Source organism: Chenopodium quinoa, unplaced genomic scaffold (assembly GCF_001683475.1).
Source record: "Chenopodium quinoa cultivar QQ74 unplaced genomic scaffold, ASM168347v1, whole genome shotgun sequence".
NCBI classification, from domain to species: Eukaryota; Viridiplantae; Streptophyta; class Magnoliopsida; order Caryophyllales; family Amaranthaceae; genus Chenopodium; species Chenopodium quinoa.
Genome location: NW_018742817.1, coordinates 2,937,967 through 2,959,063, shown reverse-complemented (window position 1 = coordinate 2,959,063; position 21,097 = coordinate 2,937,967). Strand labels below are relative to the sequence as shown.

At 33.8% G+C, this 21,097-nt stretch overlaps 1 protein-coding gene across 1 annotated transcript; it reads left to right on the top strand.

The window, feature by feature from the left end:
• The first annotated feature begins 11,316 nt into the window (after positions 1-11,316).
• Positions 11,317-18,678, top strand: LOC110725959 (sugar transport protein 13-like). The gene is made up of 5 exons (XM_021905436.1): positions 11,317-11,831; positions 13,463-13,788; positions 16,091-16,215; positions 17,306-17,597; positions 17,713-18,678. The coding sequence occupies exons 1-5, from the start codon at positions 11,699-11,701 to the stop codon at positions 18,394-18,396; spliced, it is 1,560 nt and encodes a 519-aa protein (XP_021761128.1). The 5' UTR covers positions 11,317-11,698; the 3' UTR covers positions 18,397-18,678.
• The last annotated feature ends 2,419 nt before the right edge of the window (positions 18,679-21,097 follow it).

Below are 21,097 nucleotides of genomic sequence, written 5' to 3'. Positions count from 1 at the left end.
AAGACAAAATCCTTGAAATTAGATGGCAATTGAACAGGTCGAGTAGAAGTTTTCACAGGAAGAACAGCAGGAACAATGGGCAGAATCAGAAGAAACAGATTCTGTAGTTGGTTCTATGAAATTCTCAGAAACATCAACAGAAACACTAGGAGAAGCAGAATCCATATTGTTATCGTTATTATCAGAATGTATGTGTGTTTGAGGAATCAAAGAGGGAATAGAAACATCCAGAGAAGGGTTAACAAGAGAAATAGGTTGAGTAATAGGAGGAGAAGAAACTAACTCAGGAGATGAAGTAAATTCTTTGAAAGGAAAGGAATGCTCAACAAAGTACACATCCCTACTTAAAATCACTTTATGATCTTGCAAATCATAAAGCTTATACCCCTATTGTCCATATGAATATCGTACCTTGAAGACCTAGGAGTAAATTTATCACCAATCTTCAAAGCAGGATAATACAGGCACCCAAAAACTCTCGGAGAGGAATAATATATAAATTTATGCATCAGCATCTCAAAAGGTGTTTTCCAATGAAGGACAGAACTAGGAATAAGATTGATAAAATGTGTAGCAGCTAAGAGACAATCGCCCCAAAATTTATAAGGTAATCCAGCGTGAATTCTCAATGTCCTAGCTGTTTCCAAAAGATGTCTATGCTTCCTTTCTACCCTCCCATTCTGCTGGGGATTACCAAGAATGCTTCTTTGATGAACAATTCCCTGATCACTAAACAGATTTAAGCAAGTTTCTTGTATAATCTCAGTTCCATTGTTACTTTTAATCATTTTGACCTTTCGATCAAATTGTGTGTTCACATATTTCAGAAAAGCAGCAAGAACACCAAACATTTGAGTCTTACAGGACAATAAATGTGTCCAAGTGACTCTGGTGTGATCATCTACTATGGTTAAGAAATAATAAGCACCAGACAAATACTAGTAGAAAAATACAAAAAGGCAACCCCCAATTAGCACCGGTTCAGACCAAACCGGTGCCAAAAACCGGCCTAAAATTGGGCGGGGATTTAGACCAAGAACAATGGCACCGGTTCAGATCTAACCGGTGCCAAAAATAAAAAGGCCACCGGTTTGAACCGGTGCTGCTGAACCGGTGCACCAAAAAAAAACCCGGGTTTGTTTATTTATAAACCCTAACCTCCTTATCTCTCCTCTCTTTCTCCTCCAGCTGAGCGCCTCTCCTCCTTCTCTCTCCTCTCTTTCTCCTCTCAGCTTTCCGACCTCTCTTCTCTGTCTCTCTCCCCTCTCTGTCCTCTTCTTCTGACCTGAAAACTACTTCTAAGCCCGGCCTTAAGACGCGAGGCGCCCCTCTCGCAGTAGGTGCTTCTTGCTCGCCTCGCTCTTGTGACATGCATGCTATGTTTCCCCCATCCACCTACCTCTACTCGGATCTCTTTCTAGAACCACCTCCTTAGAAAGAGCCTGTTTTTGCGACTCTATCTTCTAAGTGAATTGGCGAGTTATAGGCGACGAACTCAATGGAGTGAGTTATAGGCGACGAACTCAATGTTTCTGGGTTTAATTATTCGGGGTAAGGGTTTCTGGGTTTAATTATTTATGCTATGTGCCTTAATTTTTTTGGGTTTGATTGTTGTAATATTGTTCGAAATTGATTGGTGTAATTGATCTTGGAATTATTTGGGTCAATTGATTTTGTCATTTTTTGCACTTAATTGATTTTTTGAAATTTCTGGGTTTAATTGATTTTCGAAAGTTTTGGGGTTAATTGATTTTCTGGATTTGCTGGGTTTAATTGATTGCTGGGTTTGATTTTGGGTTTATTGATTTTGTCATTATAATTCATTGTTTGTGCGGTTTTCTGGATTGATTTTCTCTTTCTCGTTCATGCATTAGTTTTCTGAGTTATTGCTTCTCGTTTTTTTTTTAGTTTTAATAATTTCTGGGTTTTAATTGATGCAGGTGTTAATTCATGCAACAAGGATTCAAGATTTTGATTTTGGAATATTATTTTGATGTTGTAATTTTTTTTTATTTTTTTATTGTTTTACAATTTCATTTTCTGAGTTAAATTTCATTATAATTCATTGTAATTTTTTTTTTGTATGGTACAATAACAATTTACTTGTTGAATATAATGTGATTTACCATTGTTTTGATGTTGAATATAACAATTTCAAGAATCCGTATTTCACCATTTATTTTTGTTTGGTTCGTATTTCATGTTTGTTTGTATATTATTTTTATTATTATTGCAAGAAAAAAGTAAAAAAAAAAATAAAAAAATAAAAAAATACCAAAAAGGCACCAGTTAACCGGTGCCTAAAACAACTTCCACTAACAAAAAATATTCCGCAGAATTATTTAAGGCACCGGTTAACCGGTGCCAAAACCGGTTTATGGCACCGGTTTTGAACCGGTGCCAAAAAGGGGTGTAATTGGCACCCCCTTCATAGGCACGGGTTCAAACCGGTGCCTTAAGTCGGGTTTGAACCGGTGCCCTTTGCTATTTTTCTACTAGTGAAAGAAGGTCTTTTGTATTTACCCCATAAATCCACATGCACCAGATTAAAAGCATTCAAAGCATGAGAAGCAGAAGGCATAAAAGGCAGTTTATGGTGTTTACCAAGAACACATGCTTCACAACAAAAATCACTAGTGTCTTTGATATTACTTATAGATGGAACTGATAAATGTCTAAGATGACTCAAGGAGATATGACCTAATCTAGCATGAATTAGATCAATAACAGGCTTAAGAGAAGAAGTAATTGTATTGTTTACAGTGGACACAATACCATTATTTAAAACAGTAGGAAAATTACAAGCAAATTTGTATAAACCTGACTTCCTTGTACCTCGAGCTTGAATACTCTTAGTTGCAAGGTCATGAAAACAGAATGAATCTTGCTAAAAAATAGCCACAAGATTATTTTCATCAAGGAGTTTTCCAACAGACAACAGATTGTGTTTGAAAAACTACTACAAAATTGGCCAAAGAGACCCAATATATAAGACCTGTCATCTACATAAGCGGTCTCTTTAATCCAAGAGACCGTTTATTATTAATAACGGGTCTCTAACTTTAGTGGTTGGAGTGGTAAATTTATTCGAGAGACTGGTTATTTAAGACAACGGGTCTCTAGTGTTTTTTTTGAGAAAAAATTATTTATCAAAAATAAACCAGAGACCGCCTTTTGTGAAAACCGGTCTCTTGTTTTTGATAGATAGACCTGTTAACATTAAAAACGGGTCTCTTGGTTTTTGAGGTTCCACGCACGTCCCCACTCACTTTTTCTCTTTAACTTCTCTCTCCTCTTCATTCCCTAGCTTAGTTACCGCCGCTCATTTCCTTTCTCTTCTTCTCTCATCTCTTTCTCTCTCCTCCTTTAAACCCTAACTATTTTCTTCCTTCAAGCCAAATAGCTAGCAACTGTTCAATTCGAGCAGCCATTAACGAAGAAAAGAAAGAGAGCAAAATTATGGAAATTAAGCTCTTCGATTCTCGACGGTGAGAATTCTTCAATCCCCCTTTTCAATTTTTTTTTTATTTTGTTCTTAGATGTGGCGCAAAAAATAGGGGTTTTTTCCCCTTCATTTTCTTTCTAGTTATCTATGATTTTATTTGAGTAGATCTTTGTGTTCTAGTCATCTGATGTTCATTTTTATTATTTTTTCTTAATTAAAAATCTGAATTTCTTTTAAACTTTGCTTTTTAACATTTTTTTTGTTAAAAAAATCAAAAAATTGTCCGATTTTTCGTTTAGCCATGGTAATTGATTATAGTTTGTTTATTTTGCATGTTAATGTTTTTGTTTCAAAACCAATTTTCGTCATTTTTTATGAAATTTATGCGATTTGAACATGATGTATTTTTCGGTTTCGTTTTGGGGTTTTTTTCAATGGATGTAATAGCTTTATCCCCTTTTTCTTTTACGTTTTTAAACATTTTTCCCCCTTAGATCTTCTGTAGTATTAGATCTAGTTTAGTTGATTTTTCGTTTATTTTTTTTATATATGTTATTGTTCGTTTCGTTCTTCTTTTATGTTAGCCAGATTTGATATGTTGATGAATTTATTTTATTTTTGTTTTCAATATCATTTTTTAGTTCTTCAGATTTTAGTTCAAGAATTTTTTTTCGTCTTTAAAATTTATCTTTTTAGTTTATCTTGTCAATTCACTCTTTAGCTCGTTTTTGAAATTGGTTAAAATTATTTTTATGAAATTTCATTTTTATTTTTTCTTTTTGTGTGTTTAATAGCCATTTAACCAAATTTTTGGTTTACATCCTGTATTTCATCAGTTATGAATTTTTCTTTTCAATTTTTAGATCTTTGTTTTGTTTCATATGTTTTATTTTTTTATTTTATTTTATTTTTTACTTTTTTGGTTAAGTTTCCGTATTAATTTTTGTTTTGATTTTTTTTTTGAAAACAATGATTTTTTTTATAAAATTATGTTGGTTTAATTTTTCTGATTTATTTTATTAGATATTAATTTCTGTCTGGTTTTACTTTGTGTATATTTGTGGTTACAGGTAAAAGATTTCTTAAAGTTATCATCTAGAAGATCTTTGGAACTGGAAGTTATCATTTACAACGTTTTGTTTTTTTATTTTATTTTTGTGTATTGGATTTTCAATTACTGTATATTTGTATCATGTTTGTAATCTTTGAGGTATATGACATTCAAGAATTATTTTGTACTCTATATTTAATAATGTAAAAAAATTAAATGAGTTATATTGATGAATTGTGATTATAAATTTATAATTTTAAAATTCGTATCAAATAAGCAATAATTTTTTTTTTTTTTTATTTTAAATGATATTGGAGAGACCTGTTAAGTTTAAAAACCGGTCTCAAATTTCTTAAAAAATAGACTATTTATCTTCCACAGGCGGTCTCAGTTTTTCACAAAAAGGAGACTGCCTATCTTCAATAGGCGGTCTTAGTTTTCTCATTCTAGAGACCGCCTCTAGTCAAGCAGTCTCTTTGCCAAAGAGACCGCTTAGCTAGAGACCGCCTCTAAAGCAGACTCTTTGGCTAATTTGGACGAGTCTCTTTGGCTGATTTTGTAGTAGTGAAATATGGTATATAAAACACATTCTGAAGAGATATAGAATGAGAAAGATTGACAACTCCAGTGTGTTTAACTAATTTAACAGTTCCATTAGGTAATGACACTTTAATAGGATTTTTAAGTTGTTTTAAAGAAGCAAATAATGCCAAATTGAATGCCATATGATCAGAAGCTCCAGTATCTACTATCCAGCTATCCATATCAAAGTGTGGAATAGATGAATGAGAGGCAGAGAAAGTACCAGCAAAGTTCACAGAAAACATCAAGTGGATTATCATCAACAACACTTGAAGAATTCTTCTGCTACATCATCTTCAAAACTTGATTGTAGGCTGCAGATGCCATAACAGGATCTACTGTCTGCTCTTCAGAAATCTTGACAGAACTTGACCACCATTCTCATAAAACTGAGGTACTTTACCAAGAATACCAGCTTGTTCACAGCCATCACATTACTAGCATACTGAGCAGAAATAACATGCTTCTCTTTCTCCTTATCCTTATTCCACCAATCAAGAAAGCCATGCAACCTGAAGTAACCACTAATAGAATGTCCTCTTTTCTTGCGGTAATCACAAATATCACTCTTAGGCTTCTTATAGTCACGTTTACTAGTCTGAAACACAGGATTAGGAAACGTCTTCACCACATTCAAAGCACTCATTTCATGAGTCTGAGTAACCACATTGAGCTTATTCTGTTGCTCCACTTGCTGCAATGTATAGTAGGCCTTATGGACAGGAGGAAGAGGATATGCTCCAAGTAAAGTCGTTTTAATCAGATCATAATCACGATTCAATCCAGACAACAATTGCATTAACTTATTTCGTTGATCAGTATAAAAAATCTTCTTCAAAATACCACATGTACATGCCTTCAAAGCACCACATGTACAATAAGGAAATCCTTCTAACATTTGTAATTGATCCCAAACAGATTTCAACTGTCCAAAAATACTCAGCAATTGAAGAATTATTTTGCTGAATCGAAGTCAAAAGTCTATGTAATTCAAAGATTCTAGGAGTAGTAGTATGTCCAAATCTCTCATTCAATTCAGTCCACAATTGAGAAGAAGAATTCACAAACATGAATGATTTAGCAAGTACCTTATCCATGGAATTTAGAATCCATGACATGACCATATAGTCGTTCTTAATCCAATTATGATAATCCTAGAATCTAACGAAGGCATTGAAAGTGTTCCATTAACAAATTGATACTTATTTTTTGGCAATCAACGCCATTTTCACAGTTCTACTCCAATTAAGAAAATTCGGTCCAGTGAGAATGTGATTCCAAGATGCATGCCAGGTAGAATGTGAGAAGTAGCTGCCATTGAAGAATTAATCGAAGAAGAAGAACAAGAAATCGCAAAATTAGGTTAAAGAATATCAAGAATCAAGAAAAATTCCTGACAAAATCAAGAATCATAAGAAGAAGAATCAAAGAAATCGATTGAAAATTGATCAAGGAAGAAGAATCAGATGAAGAAGTAAAGAAAATCGATCAAAATCGATCCAAAATCTTAGGATTTCGGCTTTGATACCATGTACAAACTCAGAATTTAGAGAGAATTTTGGGAGAAAATTAGAAAGAAATTTTATTATGTCAGCTCACACTTTACAACATGTACAAACCACAATATATAGTGTAAGGAAACAAAGAAGCCTCTCGAAGAAGTTTGTTATAACAGTAACAAACTCATAACTAATTTTGCCACATCAGCAGCAAATACATATATAACTCAATAGTTAAATATGTTTTGATCAATATTAAGCACATAGAAGTTTGCTTCCACGAGTAAGGGCCTGTTCACATTTTCTTAAATTCAGTTCAGTTCACTTTAGTTCCAATAAGTTCAGTTCAATTCACCAGCTCTTAATTTCCCTCTCTCATAAACACTACTATAAAATTGGCCAAAGAAACCATATCAAATTGGCCAAAGAGACTACCTTAGGGGTGGTCTCTAGCTCACAGGTCTCTTTGGCCTAAGAGACCACTTCATCAAAAGTAGTCTCTAGCTTCAAAAAGAGAGACCACTTGTTTAAAATAAATAGTCTCAATTTTTTAAAATTTAAGACCACTTATTAAAGATACATGGTCTTATTTTTTTAAAATTCGAGATCACTTATTTAAGATAGGTGGTCTCAGTTTTTACAAAAGTGAGACTGCCTATTTCAAATAGGTGGTCTCTTTCATTATTTTTTTTTAAAAAAAATTAATAATCCCAACCCGCCACCTGCAACCACCTCGATCAAAACCCACCCCAGCCAACAACCTGCACCCACCTCAACGCCCCTCACCCACGCCCACCTGTACCCACCTCAACCGAAACCCACCCCAACAACCTGTACCCACCCTCGACGCCTCTAAGGGCCCTAACCCACGCCCAACTGCACTCTCCTCAACCGAAACCCACCTCGATTGAAACCCACTCCAACAACCTGCACCCACCTCGACGCCCCTAACCCATGCCCACCTGCACCCACCTCGACCCAAACCCAAACCCACCCTCACCATGACCCAAATAGCCCACTCCACCCACCTAAAACCCACACAATCACCACCTAATCTAACCACTAAAATATTCATTTCAGCTTAGTTCAGTTTAGCTCAGTCTAGTTCAGTTTAGTTCATTTACGCTCCAATCAGTTCAATTTAGTTCAGTTCAGCTCAGTTCAATAAATGTGAACATGCCATAAGTCAATTTTTGTATCATTCACTTAAGAAGCTAAGAAAAAAATTTATCAATACAATCAAAATGCATAAAAGTTATTGATTGATAAAATAAAAAAATACAAAAACAAATTGGAACCCACAATAAGTCCGAATTTCTCTAAAACAAAATATTATTACTTTTACTTTTTATGCATTCGCTGTTTGCAATTTATTTTGTCTACCAAATAAGACATGAGGGAGAATAAAGTTTATGTTCCTTGACATATCAAGAATACTCTCTATGAGAATTACTCATGTAGTTTGGTGCTCCCTTTTAAGAGCAAGTAATTGCTAAATGGTAAGCTTTAAACTTTCATTAACAATCAGCAGAATAATAAAGAGATGTTATGCTCTTTTACCAGAGCATTTTGAGCTCCCACCTTCAGGATCTTGCTGGTTATGCTGGATGTTATTCAGATGGAAATAAGCAAAACATGAAAAACTACGCATGGTTACAGACTTACAGCTTGAGGAGCCAAGTAGAGCAGAAGGCAACTCGTAGTCTAGATACAAAGGACCTTGTTAATTGTTATGGGCTATAATTGCATCCTGTGCTTCAACTCAAGAGACAAAAGTGAAAAGTAAAAACATTTCTAAGTAATTTTCTTCTCAGCTTATTTTCTTCTCAGCTTAATTATATGTGATAAAAAATTGGCTTTAATACATTCCGTCACCTGCACTTCCCATTTTCTATTGTTTTGCACTTGTTGGCAAGCTCTTCAGACCACACAACAACTAATGTCTCAAATAACGACTCTCGTTGAACTCTTCTAGTACATCAACGTTAACCTTCAGAACATTGAATTGGCCTCTAGGGGCACCAGACTGCTGCATCACCCTACCACTCGACGCTCTGATCCCTCCTCTCTCGTCTGCATATAAGCTGCCAGGCCAGTAAGGAGACAGCAGCAGCCACCACTTCACAAGAATGCCTTGACGAGCTAATGCACCATGCCAACACCCACCTAGTCACTTCTCAGCTTAATTTGGCTGAATATTTTTTTTTTTTTTTGGTGAAACTTAGTTTATTTTGCTCAACCCAACAAAGTTTTTGTATACTTAACATTTTTTTTCCTTTTTTGTTTGGCTTAATTTGACTTATTTTTATACCAAACATAGCTTAACTTATAATTGTGCTTAATTTGACTTATTTTTAAACCAAACATAACAAATTTGTTAACAAAACTTATTGAAAGATAGCTGATAAGCTACTAAGCTAGGAAGAACAGAGCCTCATAGGAAAGTGTAAGACATCAATCACAAAGATTAGTGAGCGAAGTGTTATAACACTCCTATAATACGTCTGATAGTTACTGCAGCCGTAAAGTAGTACTCCCTCCGTCCCAACCTCATTCTAAAGGGTTCGCCATTGGCAAAAAAGTTGCAACACAATTTGGTGATAATATAATTGATTTTCAAGCATACCTAACAATGAGGTTACATTGTCAACGTCAAAGCTTAACTCAGAAACATCATAGAACGTATAAACTAGTAAAATTTAGGATGACTTTCAACATATTTTATTTGAAAAACAAAAGTCATATCTCTAATTCAATCTATATTATTATTATTGTCGTTATTCAAATTAACATGTTTCTATTATGTTTGTTAAGATTATTTTTATGTTTGTTTGTTTTGTATGGATATACACTACATATTTAATGTTTTACAAATTTTTGTATGTGGCTAGCCACATGATGCGGCAAGGGTTACTTGTAGGCTGTTACTGCCTTACTGGTTTTGTCAGGGGTTACTTATAGGTGTTACTTGTATTCTGGGGGTTACTTGTATGAGTGTTACTGGTTTCGGTCGGGGTTACTTATAGGGTGTTACTGGTTTTGTCAGGGGTTACTTGTAGGTGTTACTTGTATTCTGGGGTTACTTGTATGAGTATTACTGGTTTTGGTCGGGGTTACTTATAGGGTGTTACTGCTTTTGTCAGGGGTTACTGGTAGGTGTTACTGGTATTCTAAGGTTACTTGTATGGGTGTTACTGGTTTTGGTCGGGGTTACTTGTAGCCTTGTAGGGTGTTACTGGTTTTGTCAGGTGTTACTTGTATGACTGTTATTGGTTTTGATCGGGGGATACTTGTAGAGTATTACTGGTTTGGTATGGAATTTTGGTCTGGAGTTACTCAGAATACAAGTAACCCCACAATACAAGTAAGCCATACAAGTAACCCCACAATACAAGTAACCCATACAAGTAACCTCATAATACAAGTAACACCTTACAAGTAACCCCAAAATACAAGTAATCCTAAAATACAAGTAACTGTGCCGCACTGAAAAACCCTGTTAATGTTTTTGATGTTTCTCTTGTACTGAACTTTTGATTATGTATCATCTTTGTTGATTGCAAAATTAAGATTTTTTTCCCATTGTTCTCCATGTATAATAAGAATATACATATGGAATTTTTTTTATAAGGGTCGCCCTTGTACTTAATTTTACACTAATTTGATTAAGTGCCCTTGTGGAGTTAATTACAGTGTATATTTTTAAAATGTTATGTCATGGCGTAATAATAGTGTTAAAAAATAAAATAAAATAAATAAACAACCTTAAACGTGGACCATGCACATGTATGAGTCATGTACTTATGTGGTATACCCCATGTCTCATTATTCAAATTATGCAACAAGAGTAGGATACATAAAGTGAACACAAAGCTTGTATTTTAGGACAATGCATGTAACTTAGCTTTTGTTCTTTCAAAGCAATTCAATTAACTTGAAGTTTTGATTGCTCCATTAAAACTCCAACACGTTTTTGGGTTGTTTTAACTTCTAACTCATCTCCAAATCCACTTTGCTCAAGGCAACCATAGAAATACATTTGTAATGGTTTGTACTGCATGAGGGAAGCCTTTATTTAGGCCATATCCTTCGGTAACAAGGTTGACAATTCCTATTGTAAGGGATTGTTAGCTACTACCAACTAGACAGTATGCTGATTCCCAATACATTCATCTAACTTTGCGAGATTAAGGGACACTTGATTTCTAATATGTTCATCTAGCTAGGCATGTGTCATTACGGGAACATGTGAATGTGATCATATTTTTAGCCATCGCGACTCATTAGGCTTATCCATGTTGAGTCATTAATACCTAATAATACGAAGTAACATATTTTCAACATTGGTTAATTATAATATTCCAAAAGTATTATTGTTGCCGTAATGAAGGCCATGTTATTAAGAAGTCAACGAGGGGAAATTCACACTTCGTCATCACTAATAAAGTACTATATGCTCTATCTTCTATTCCTTTCATTTGAATCTAACTAAAAAGAAATCAAAAACAAAACTGTGTCCCATTATATTTTTCCCAAAAAGGATATTAATTTTTCCATTATATCCCATTGATTTGCATTCCTTTCTTTCACAAAGTCTAAACATTGACTACTCCAACAAAAGAGTAATTTAAGTTTGACTACTTTGTAAAAAGAGTAAAAAGAGAAGATATATACGACAATTCTTTTTTTTTTTTTTTTTTTTGAAGAAATATATACGACAATTCTTAGATATTCATTCAACCTCCAATTTCGTAAGCTAAAATAGCCGCCTATTTAGAAATTTAATAAAAACAAAAAAATAAAAAAATAATAATAAAGAAAGTTAGAAATATAAAAGTCTAAGTCAACAATTACACGTGGAAAGATCCTAAACAGCTAGATTGTACTCAATTCACATTCACATTTTGTAACACAATTAAACCTTTTTATTATCTCATTTTGGATTAATCTTTTATTTTCTCTCTCCTCCCTTTCCTATATAAATACACCCGTTACAACTCTTACTTTACAGTAGACAAAAGTCACAATACATAACTCACAAAATCTTTCATAAGAGAAAAAACGAAGTTTAGTTTATAAGGAGAGAAAGAAAGTGTTAAAAAGAAACACTTAAGAGGGGCAATGGCTGGCGGAGGGTTTGTAGCGCCGTCGAGCGGAGTTGTTTTCGAGGCGAAGATAACTCCGATTGTCATTATTTCTTGTATCTTGGCTGCCACGGGTGGTCTTATGTTTGGTTACGACGTTGGTATTTCAGGTTTGTTTCTTCCTCAGCTTTGTAACCATTGTTTGGATTTAGTTTTTACATTACAAATTAATTAATTTTTTTAAGAATTATGTTAAAAGAAAACAGATAATGTGTGGTCTGTTAATTTTTTTTTCCCAAACATTTACGTTTCATGAATGAGCACTTGAGTAGTATGTATTTAATTTCCTTTTTGTTTTTTATAATAGATGGAAAAGGAAGTAAATATGATTTGATATTTCTTAATAAATTTATGATGCCATATATATGATATGATACAATTTTATTCTATATTTGGGATCATCATTTATGTTTAAGAATTATTGATTGAATTATTACTTTCTAATTTTTAAAATTTATTTTATTATTACTTTTAAAGCTTTTTGGTTTGTAAGATCTTTGAATTTTTGAATTATTAATTTTTGAAATGGACCCTATGTGTTATAAATAGTACGGAATAGAACTACTTCATAGATTCACTCTTCTTTAATTTGTTAATAGTTCCTTTTTTATTTTTAATATCGAAAGAAGAATAGATATTGACATAATTATGATGTTCAAACAAAAAAAATAGCCCTAATTTCTTTCATGTTTTTCCCGCTAAATGAAAAACTCCTTTCCTTTATTCACCCATATTTCTTTTTGGTGTCAAGTAAATACAATTTTATAAGTATCAATTAAGTTAAGTAATAGTTAACTTTTCTATTAAAAAAAAAGTAATAGTTAACTTTTAATTTTAATTTAATTTTAATTTTAATTTCAATATCATTTTGGAAATTTTATTTCTTTATTTAAACATATTAGAGAATTAAAGACTAAAGAACTCCTTTTATTTAATTTCTTAGCTTGTAATAATAGAAAAGAAAATTCACATGAAAAGGAGTATTTCCCGCCTGGTAGTGAAGACAACCAATAGTATGACAAAAATCCAATTACAGATATACCCTCATAAAGTACGTACAGAATTGTCGGAATTATAATCACATGGCATGAGATAGGGGTATTTTCGGAATAAAACAATCAAACCTTTGAAAAATATCCAACGTAGTTGTCTAGTAAAGATTTGCGAGATCAAATAATATGGAATCAGAATCTGAAGTATGACTCGTCTTTTGCTCACCTACTACAACATGGGGTATTCAGTCAAATGCAACAAGCTAATTTTACGTCAGATTAGTTTATGTTGATCTTTTTGAAATTGGATTCTTAGTATATCAAGTGTATAGTTATATAGCTGTGTTTGTCACAACTAACATCTACACCAATATTTGCAAAGACGTGCTATACTCGTCGATAATAAAATAAATAAATTAATGACAGTCTATTGATTTATCATGTGGTTTATGGTTAACTTTCTAACTATACATACATGTACATGTCATTTTCGCTGTCGTATTTTAGTCATTATTATTCCACTGACAATATCGATAAATTTTGAGTGTGTAAAATTAAAGTAAATGCAAGATTGTTACTTGTGTCATTTGCCTAACAACGGTACCAAATACTCAATATGTGTGATTGGTTAATGTTAGGTGATTAGGATTGCGTTGATGTAACAATTATGTGGAAAGTTGATAGTAACATATGGGAACAAAATGTGGTGTGATTGTATGAATTAAGTAATTAAATTTGTTGAAATGCAGGGGGTGTGACATCAATGAACCCTTTCTTGGAGAAATTCTTTCCAGCAGTGTACCATAAAAAAAATTCACCATCTGCTAACCAAAGTAACTATTGTCAATATGACAACCAGGGGCTGCAATTATTCACCTCATCTTTATACCTTGCTGCCTTGGTTGCCACTTTTTTCGCGTCGTATACAACCAGGCAGCTGGGGAGGAGGCTAACGATGTTGATCGCCGGGGTTTTCTTCATCGTCGGTGTGGTGCTTAATGCTGCTGCTCAAGATCTTGCTATGCTTATTGTTGGTAGGATTTTGCTTGGTTGTGGAGTTGGCTTTGCTAATCAGGTAATTCTTTTTACTTTTGATGCCAATTTTTTCAACTATTTTTCCCAAAAGTTGTTGGAGGAACCAATAGTCTTACTGCATGTCAATTTTTAATTTGTGGGGGAAATTTGTTTTGACTTTTGGGTGAAATTTTATGTTCTCTTGAATAATTTAAGGGTTTACACTATGTACGTCATTGCTTAGTAACTAATTTAAGTGAATTATTGCATGTTACTAATAATATTATGAATATCATTATGTTGAATAAATTGAATTTTTCAAAATATCATAAAAGACTAAAATATGAATATGACTTATTAGGAGAAGATTAAACAAGTCCACCTTGGTAGACTTGAAAGACGGGACAAACTATATACATAAGACTTGCAATAGTCTTTTTCATGTATACGCTTTTAGATTTTCTTCTTACAAAAGAGTAATCATATCAATTGTAGTTGATTTGTATACACTCCTTTTTGGACTAGCTTTACAATTGGTTCATATCATGAAATATATATCATACTTTTCCGTCTTTAAATATTGTTCTTACTTTAACAGTAATTGAATCACGAAAAAAAAAAAATCAAAGTAAGTATACGAGCAATAGCTAGAGATGAAGTAATATTCTATTACAATAAGCTAATAATGTTTACTCCTATAAATGAAAAGATATTTTGTTCTCACAACACAAGTCTCACAAGTTATAACTATTTTAGACACGCATAGACACGATATAATTGGTCCAAATGTTTATCTATTGATATTCTAAATCAGCAGGCCATTAGGTCAAGATAAGAACTTGATTGCAAGATGATTTACTTAACTCACTTAAAGCAATTACATAATCAAACACATATGAAGTGGACCCTTTCATTTTTCACTTGAAACTAACAAATTTGGGTTCAATTGGTTTTCTTTTAATGGCCCCATAATAAAATATCATTGTTACATTATGGACCGACACCATTAACTCATTAAACATGACTAATGATTTTACATCACGATAAAACCTGGACCGTTGTGCAACTTATCTTGAATATAATAACTTTGATTATGACATAAATATACATGTGATATTGTGATTTATCCTTTTTACTCAAATTAATTTAACCTTCTAGAATTAAGGTTATTTTAACAACATTTCATGTGAGCTGGATATTATATACTCCTATAGTCCCATCCTATCTTTAAAAATAATTTGGTGGGCCAACTCATCCAATTTCTTTGAAACTTCGTCATACATGCTTTATTTAAATTAAATTTGCTTTACTTTATTGGAAGTTTGTGGACCTTTTTTCTTTATTTTTTAGATTATAATGACTTTTATGAGTACTATTTAAAACTTTTTTTCGAGTTTTGTATGTGAATATTAAAATAATTCACAAGTAGGTTGATGGGAGTTAACTTTTTTGAATATTGTTGTGATATTCTTTTTCTTATCCGTTAATTTTATAAAGTATTATTTGTATTATTTATCTTGTTTTATGACTTGGAATCCAACTTTTTGTGATTATAATAAGCACGCATGTCATGCTTGTGATCTGCCAATGTAGTAAATACTTCTATAAAGAAAATTAAACTTCTGGATTTACTTTATAATGTTAGAAAAGGCTAGAAAAATACAATTCCAACTTTTTATTTTATGCTCCATGGTGACGTAATAAGTAAAATACATTTTAATCACTTTTGTTTTTATTATCCATCGTAATTTCGGTACATAGTAACATATTGTAACTAACATACAAAGTACATTTTAATGGTTTATAGTATATGGAGTAATTATATTGATGATATTTATTTGTGGTTCTTAAGTTGTTATATGTCTTATATTGACTTTAAGAGTAAAAGAAAAAAAATTCAAATATTGTTAGTTGTCTTAACAGTATTGTATACTTCTCATCAAAGAATTGCTTTTAAATTCAAGTAATTTTGACTTTACAACAATCATCATAATTCATGTTCAAGTTGTATGTGTACCCATGTTCAAATTGTATCCATCTATGTATATGCGAAGTTTCATATCAACAACATGCTTATTGCTTCCTAATTCAAAATTAAAGAGACTAAGATAAATATTCCGTAATAGTGTATGCAACCTTGACACATACAAAATCGGATATATATTGGATAACATCTTTTGTTGATTTTGACATATAAACTTACAAATGTTTCTTTAATATTTAGACATCAATGCATTTTTACTTTTTTTGGTAAAATCACATTAATGATTTTTTTTTTTTTTTTTTTTTTTTTTTTGAAACATTAATGAATTCATATGTGTATTTAGTCTAATAAAATTGTTTTCAAAATGGATGAACAACAGGCAGTTCCCGTGTTTCTATCAGAGATAGCACCCACCCAAATTCGAGGTGGTCTTAATATTTTATTTCAGCTCAACGTCACCATCGGTATTCTTTTTGCCAACCTCGTTAATTATGGCACCGATAAGTAAGTTCCTTTTTTCCTCATCTTTTATTTTATTTTATGTTCAATGCTTACTTCAAGATCTATTTTTAGTTACTATAATTGAGTATTCTTTAAGAATAAAAAGGGAATGTAACTACTAATTATATAATAATAACCGATAATATTACATTGATAACCAAGCAATTATTTTTCTATCATAGATTATTTTAATATTTGATTGATTTACATTATTATATGATGATTAAGTAGTAACTGTCTGTGATAATTATTGTGTTAAAAGAACAATATTATGTGCACAATTTTTAAAATATAACGTAATTTGCAAACAAATCTTTACGCTGAATTGAGATGATTAAACAATGTCTTCCATTGATCGAGGTGATGGGTCGTTGAATATTATTCAAAATTTGTATAAATTATTAAGCATGAATCAGGGGATTCAATTATTAAGCATGAATTGATATGATTAAACAAAGTCTTTCTTAGACCATGTTTTTGTTATTTTTAATTGTAATTTAATTTTTGTATCTCTTGATGTTTTGGTACATATTAGTTGGACTTAGCTTACCTAAGTCTTAAAGGGTAAATGGCTAACGTGTTTAATGATCAACACTCAAGTTTTTCTTATTTTATGAAAGTTACAACTTTAGAGAGATACTATACTTGGTTTTCTGTAACTTCTGATTTGGGGTACTCTATATTTACGAATTACTTTGTAAAGTCCTACGTTGGTGTTTGACCTAAAATTAAATTCCGTTAACATTATTGTCTTGTGTGTACCATTACCAAAAATGAATATGATCATATGACAGTAGCGATAAAAGCAATCTGGCCAAGTTAATAACGGCCTACTTTTATAAACTTCCTTATGGCCCATAGGCCCATATCTACAAAGGACACGAGTTATAACCTGAAATCTGTAGGACAGAGTTATGACACTTATTAGAAAGTAGTCCCCGATTTTCTCATGTTATATAACTAGTTAATGTGATACATCTACTATATAGTTTAATTGTCATTGATTCAATTGTACATTGTAGTGTTTAACTGATATGGACTCGAAATAATTGTGCTAAAATGTTAATGTTATGAATGTGTTCGACAATTACAGAATGAAAGGAGGAAATGGATGGAGGGTGTCATTAGGAATTGCAGGAATTCCAGCCTGCCTACTAACCTTGGGAGCTCTCTTTGTTACGGACACACCTAACAGTCTTATTGAAAGAGGGCGCTTAGATGAAGGCAAAGCCGTTCTTAGAAAAATTAGAGGCACAGATAACATTGAGCCTGAATTCAATGAACTCGTTGAGGCTAGTCGTATTGCCAAAGAAGTCAAGCACCCTTTCAGAAATCTCCTTAAAAGAAGAAATCGCCCCCAGCTCGTTATTTCTATTGCCTTGCAGGTACATCAGTAGTACTAATTAAGCTAGTGTGATAATTTTTTTTTTGCATTTAAGTTTGCTTAACTTACAGATGTTAATGGTTTGTTCACTAATGTTGTTTTTCGTGGTTGTTCAGATCTTTCAACAATTTACTGGAATTAATGCAATCATGTTCTACGCCCCGGTCTTATTCAACACCTTAGGATTCGGAGGCAATGCATCTTTGTACTCAGCAGTGATCACTGGAGCAGTAAATGTCCTCTCCACTGTCGTCTCTATTTACTCTGTGGACAAACTAGGGAGACGAATTCTTCTCCTTGAGGCCGGAGTTCAGATGTTTTTGTCTCAGGTGATCATAGCCATAATTCTCGGGCTTAAGGTCAAGGATCATTCCAACGATCTAGGTCATGGCTATGCAATTTTAGTAGTCATAATGGTATGCACTTTTGTCGCAGCCTTTGCGTGGTCATGGGGGCCTCTTGGATGGCTAATCCCTTCGGAGACCTTCCCCTTGGAAACCCGATCAGCAGGGCAAAGTGTGACTGTTTGTGTTAATATGCTCTTCACTTTTGTCATCGGACAAGCTTTCTTGTCCATGCTTTGCAAGTTTAAGTTCGGTATTTTCCTCTTCTTCTCTGGGTGGGTCTTGGTGATGTCCCTTTTCGTAGTTTTCTTGCTTCCTGAAACCAAGAACATCCCGATTGAGGAAATGACCGAGAAGGTATGGAAAAGACATTGGCTTTGGAAAAGATTCATGGATAACGACGAGGACTATGTTGGTGGAATTCAAGTTAACTCGATCAAGCCAGCTAAATGGTAAAAGTAATGGAGCTACTGCTGCACTTAAAAGTTTGGTGTATCAATTTCAATGCAATACAAACCTCAATATTTGTTAGTAATACAATTATTATACAGTAATTTAGCTGATATGATGGAAGTAAATAGGATATTGACGATAATCAGGGTATACTTTGGTAGCGAAACTGTGCCCTTCCTACTCTTAATGAGCTAGGATTTTCTATAATGAGTGAACAGGCTTATTTCTTTGATTCTCTACTGATTTTTACGTTGTTTATAAAATGTTGATGCAATTTCACATTAACTTAATAATGGAAGCTTAGTAAAACTCTGTTTGTCTTTGTAAAGCTTATGCAAACTACAAATTGTACGAAACTTATACTATTCTAGTCTTTGTAAAGCTTAAGCAGAACACTCAAATAATTATTATTCTTTCGATTGTCTGAACTGTCTCTCTTCACTCTTGTTTAGTAATTGCTAAATTGTATAAAACCTCAAAGCTTGAGTTTCAATGATTACTCTCATGGCCAATATATAATACAAGCAATCCCTAATTTGATAGAATTAGGAAACTACCTAAAAGATATTCACAATATATTCTAGGCATAAAATAGGTAACAAAACATATCCTAAAATATAGCAAAATATATCCCACCATACACCCTATCAAGTTGGGGCATGTGGATCGTAAATGCCCAACTTGAAAAGGAGATGATCAAACCGAGTCTTCCCAAGCGCTTTAGTAAAAATATCTGCAAGTTGCTCCTTAGTAGAGACATAGGAAGGAGCAATTAAGTCCTTTGTAATGGAATCACGAACTATGTGACAATCAATCTCAATGTGCTTTGTACGTTCATGAAAAACTGGATTACGAGCTATATGTAAAGCAGATTGATTATCACAAAACAACTTGATCGCTTTAGGGTGGTGAACACCCATACTTAAAAGCAAAGCCTTCAACCACTTCAACTCATGTGCGGTTGCAAACATGCAACGATACTCAGCCTCCGAAGAAGATGAAGCAACCGTGGGTTGTTTCTTGGTCTTCCAAGAAATAGGAGATTTACCAAGAAACACAAGCCAACCTGTCAACGAACGACGAGTAAGAGGACACGCCGCCCAATTTGAATCACACCAACCCTGCAAAGTCAGGTCACTATCTGCACTCAACAAAATACCCTATCCAGGGTACCTTTAAATAACGAACCACCCTGAGAGCTGCTTCCCAATGCTCAATTCGTGGGGCATGCATAAACTGTGAAAGAATATGAACCGAATATGCCAAATCCGGTCTAGTAACCGAGAGATAAATCAACCGCCCTATTAGTCTGCGATATGACTCAGGATTCACAAGCAATTCTCCACTAGCAAGGCTAAGTTTGTGGTTTTGCTCAATCGGAAAACCACTTGGTTTCGCACCTAATAACCCTGCTTCAGAAATAATATCCAAGGTATATTTTCGTTGACACAAAACAAACCTGACTTACTACGAGCAACCTCAATGCCCAAAAAATACTTCAAAGGACCATGGTCTTTCATTTTGAAACAATCACCAAGATAAGCCTTGAAAACAGTCAATGCAGCGGAATTATTCCCAGAAACAATAAGATCATCAACATAGACTAAGACATTAATCTGAACATTGCCTTTAGTGTATGTAAAAAGAGAGTAATTTGAGTAAGATTGTAGAAAATCATACCCTTTCAAAGCCGCAGTTAATTTAGCAAACCAACACCTTGGAGCTTGCTTCAATCCATACAAAGACTTACTCAATCGACAAACCAAACTCGGATTCGAGCTCTCAAAACCCGGAGGTAATTTCATGTACATCTCTTCATCCAAATCACCATGTAAAAAAGCATTATGGACATCCATTTGTTGAAGTTCCCAATTCTTAGTAATATCAATAACAAGAAAAGCACGCACCATAGACATTTTTGCAACCGGAGAAAAAGTCTCACCATAATCAATACATTCTTGTTGATGATTACCAAAAACAACCAAACGAGACTTGAGACGTTCAATATCACCATTTGACAAAAACTTTGTCTTGTACACTCATTGACTGCCTAGAGCCTTCTTCCTGGGAGGAAGATGCTCTAATGTCCAAGTCCCATTGTCCTCTAATGCCCGTATTTCCTCTTTCATAGTATGTCGCCAACCCTCCGATTTCATTGCCTCTTTAAAGGATTTAGGATCCTTTACCTGAATAACGGTTGCAAGAAATTTTCGATAAGTCACAGAAAACATGCCACAATTTATATAATGTGCTAAAGGGTAAGGCGTACCTGAAGGAGTGTTGGATGACGGAGAGGACGGAGACGGAATATTAGCAAAGACGGAATAAGTCACAAAATCACGGAACTTTACAGACAAAAATTTTTCACGGTGACCTTTACCCAACAATTCCGGTGAAGGCAAATCGGAGGAATGCTGCTCGGCATTTGTGGTGGGGCTGCTATGCTTTACAACCACCCTGATGTTGTGCTCGGTAGTCCCAGCTGCCGCTAGAGGACTAGTGGGTGTGGCAGTAGCTGGGCTGCTTTGCAGCAGTGCTGACCTTGCGCCCGCAGGTTCTCTCACGACAGGGGTTGCTGCTGGGTGATGTTCCTGCCCAGCCGCGGGTTCTGCTGTGGCCACATGATCCGTAGCAGTGTCAAGAGGCTGCGAGGCAGCCTGCAGATCTTCAGCAATTGTACTAGTATCATCAAACACCTCACACT

Coding starts and splice junctions, on each gene's coding strand:
- LOC110725959 (XM_021905436.1), top strand. CDS start 11,699: ATGGCTGGCGGAGGGTTTGTAGCGCCGTCGAGCGGAGTTGTTTTCGAG. Junction 11,832..13,462: donor TTACGACGTTGGTATTTCAG/GTTTGTTTCTTC, acceptor GTTGAAATGCAG/GGGGTGTGACATCAATGAAC. Junction 17,598..17,712: donor TTATTTCTATTGCCTTGCAG/GTACATCAGTAG, acceptor GTGGTTGTTCAG/ATCTTTCAACAATTTACTGG.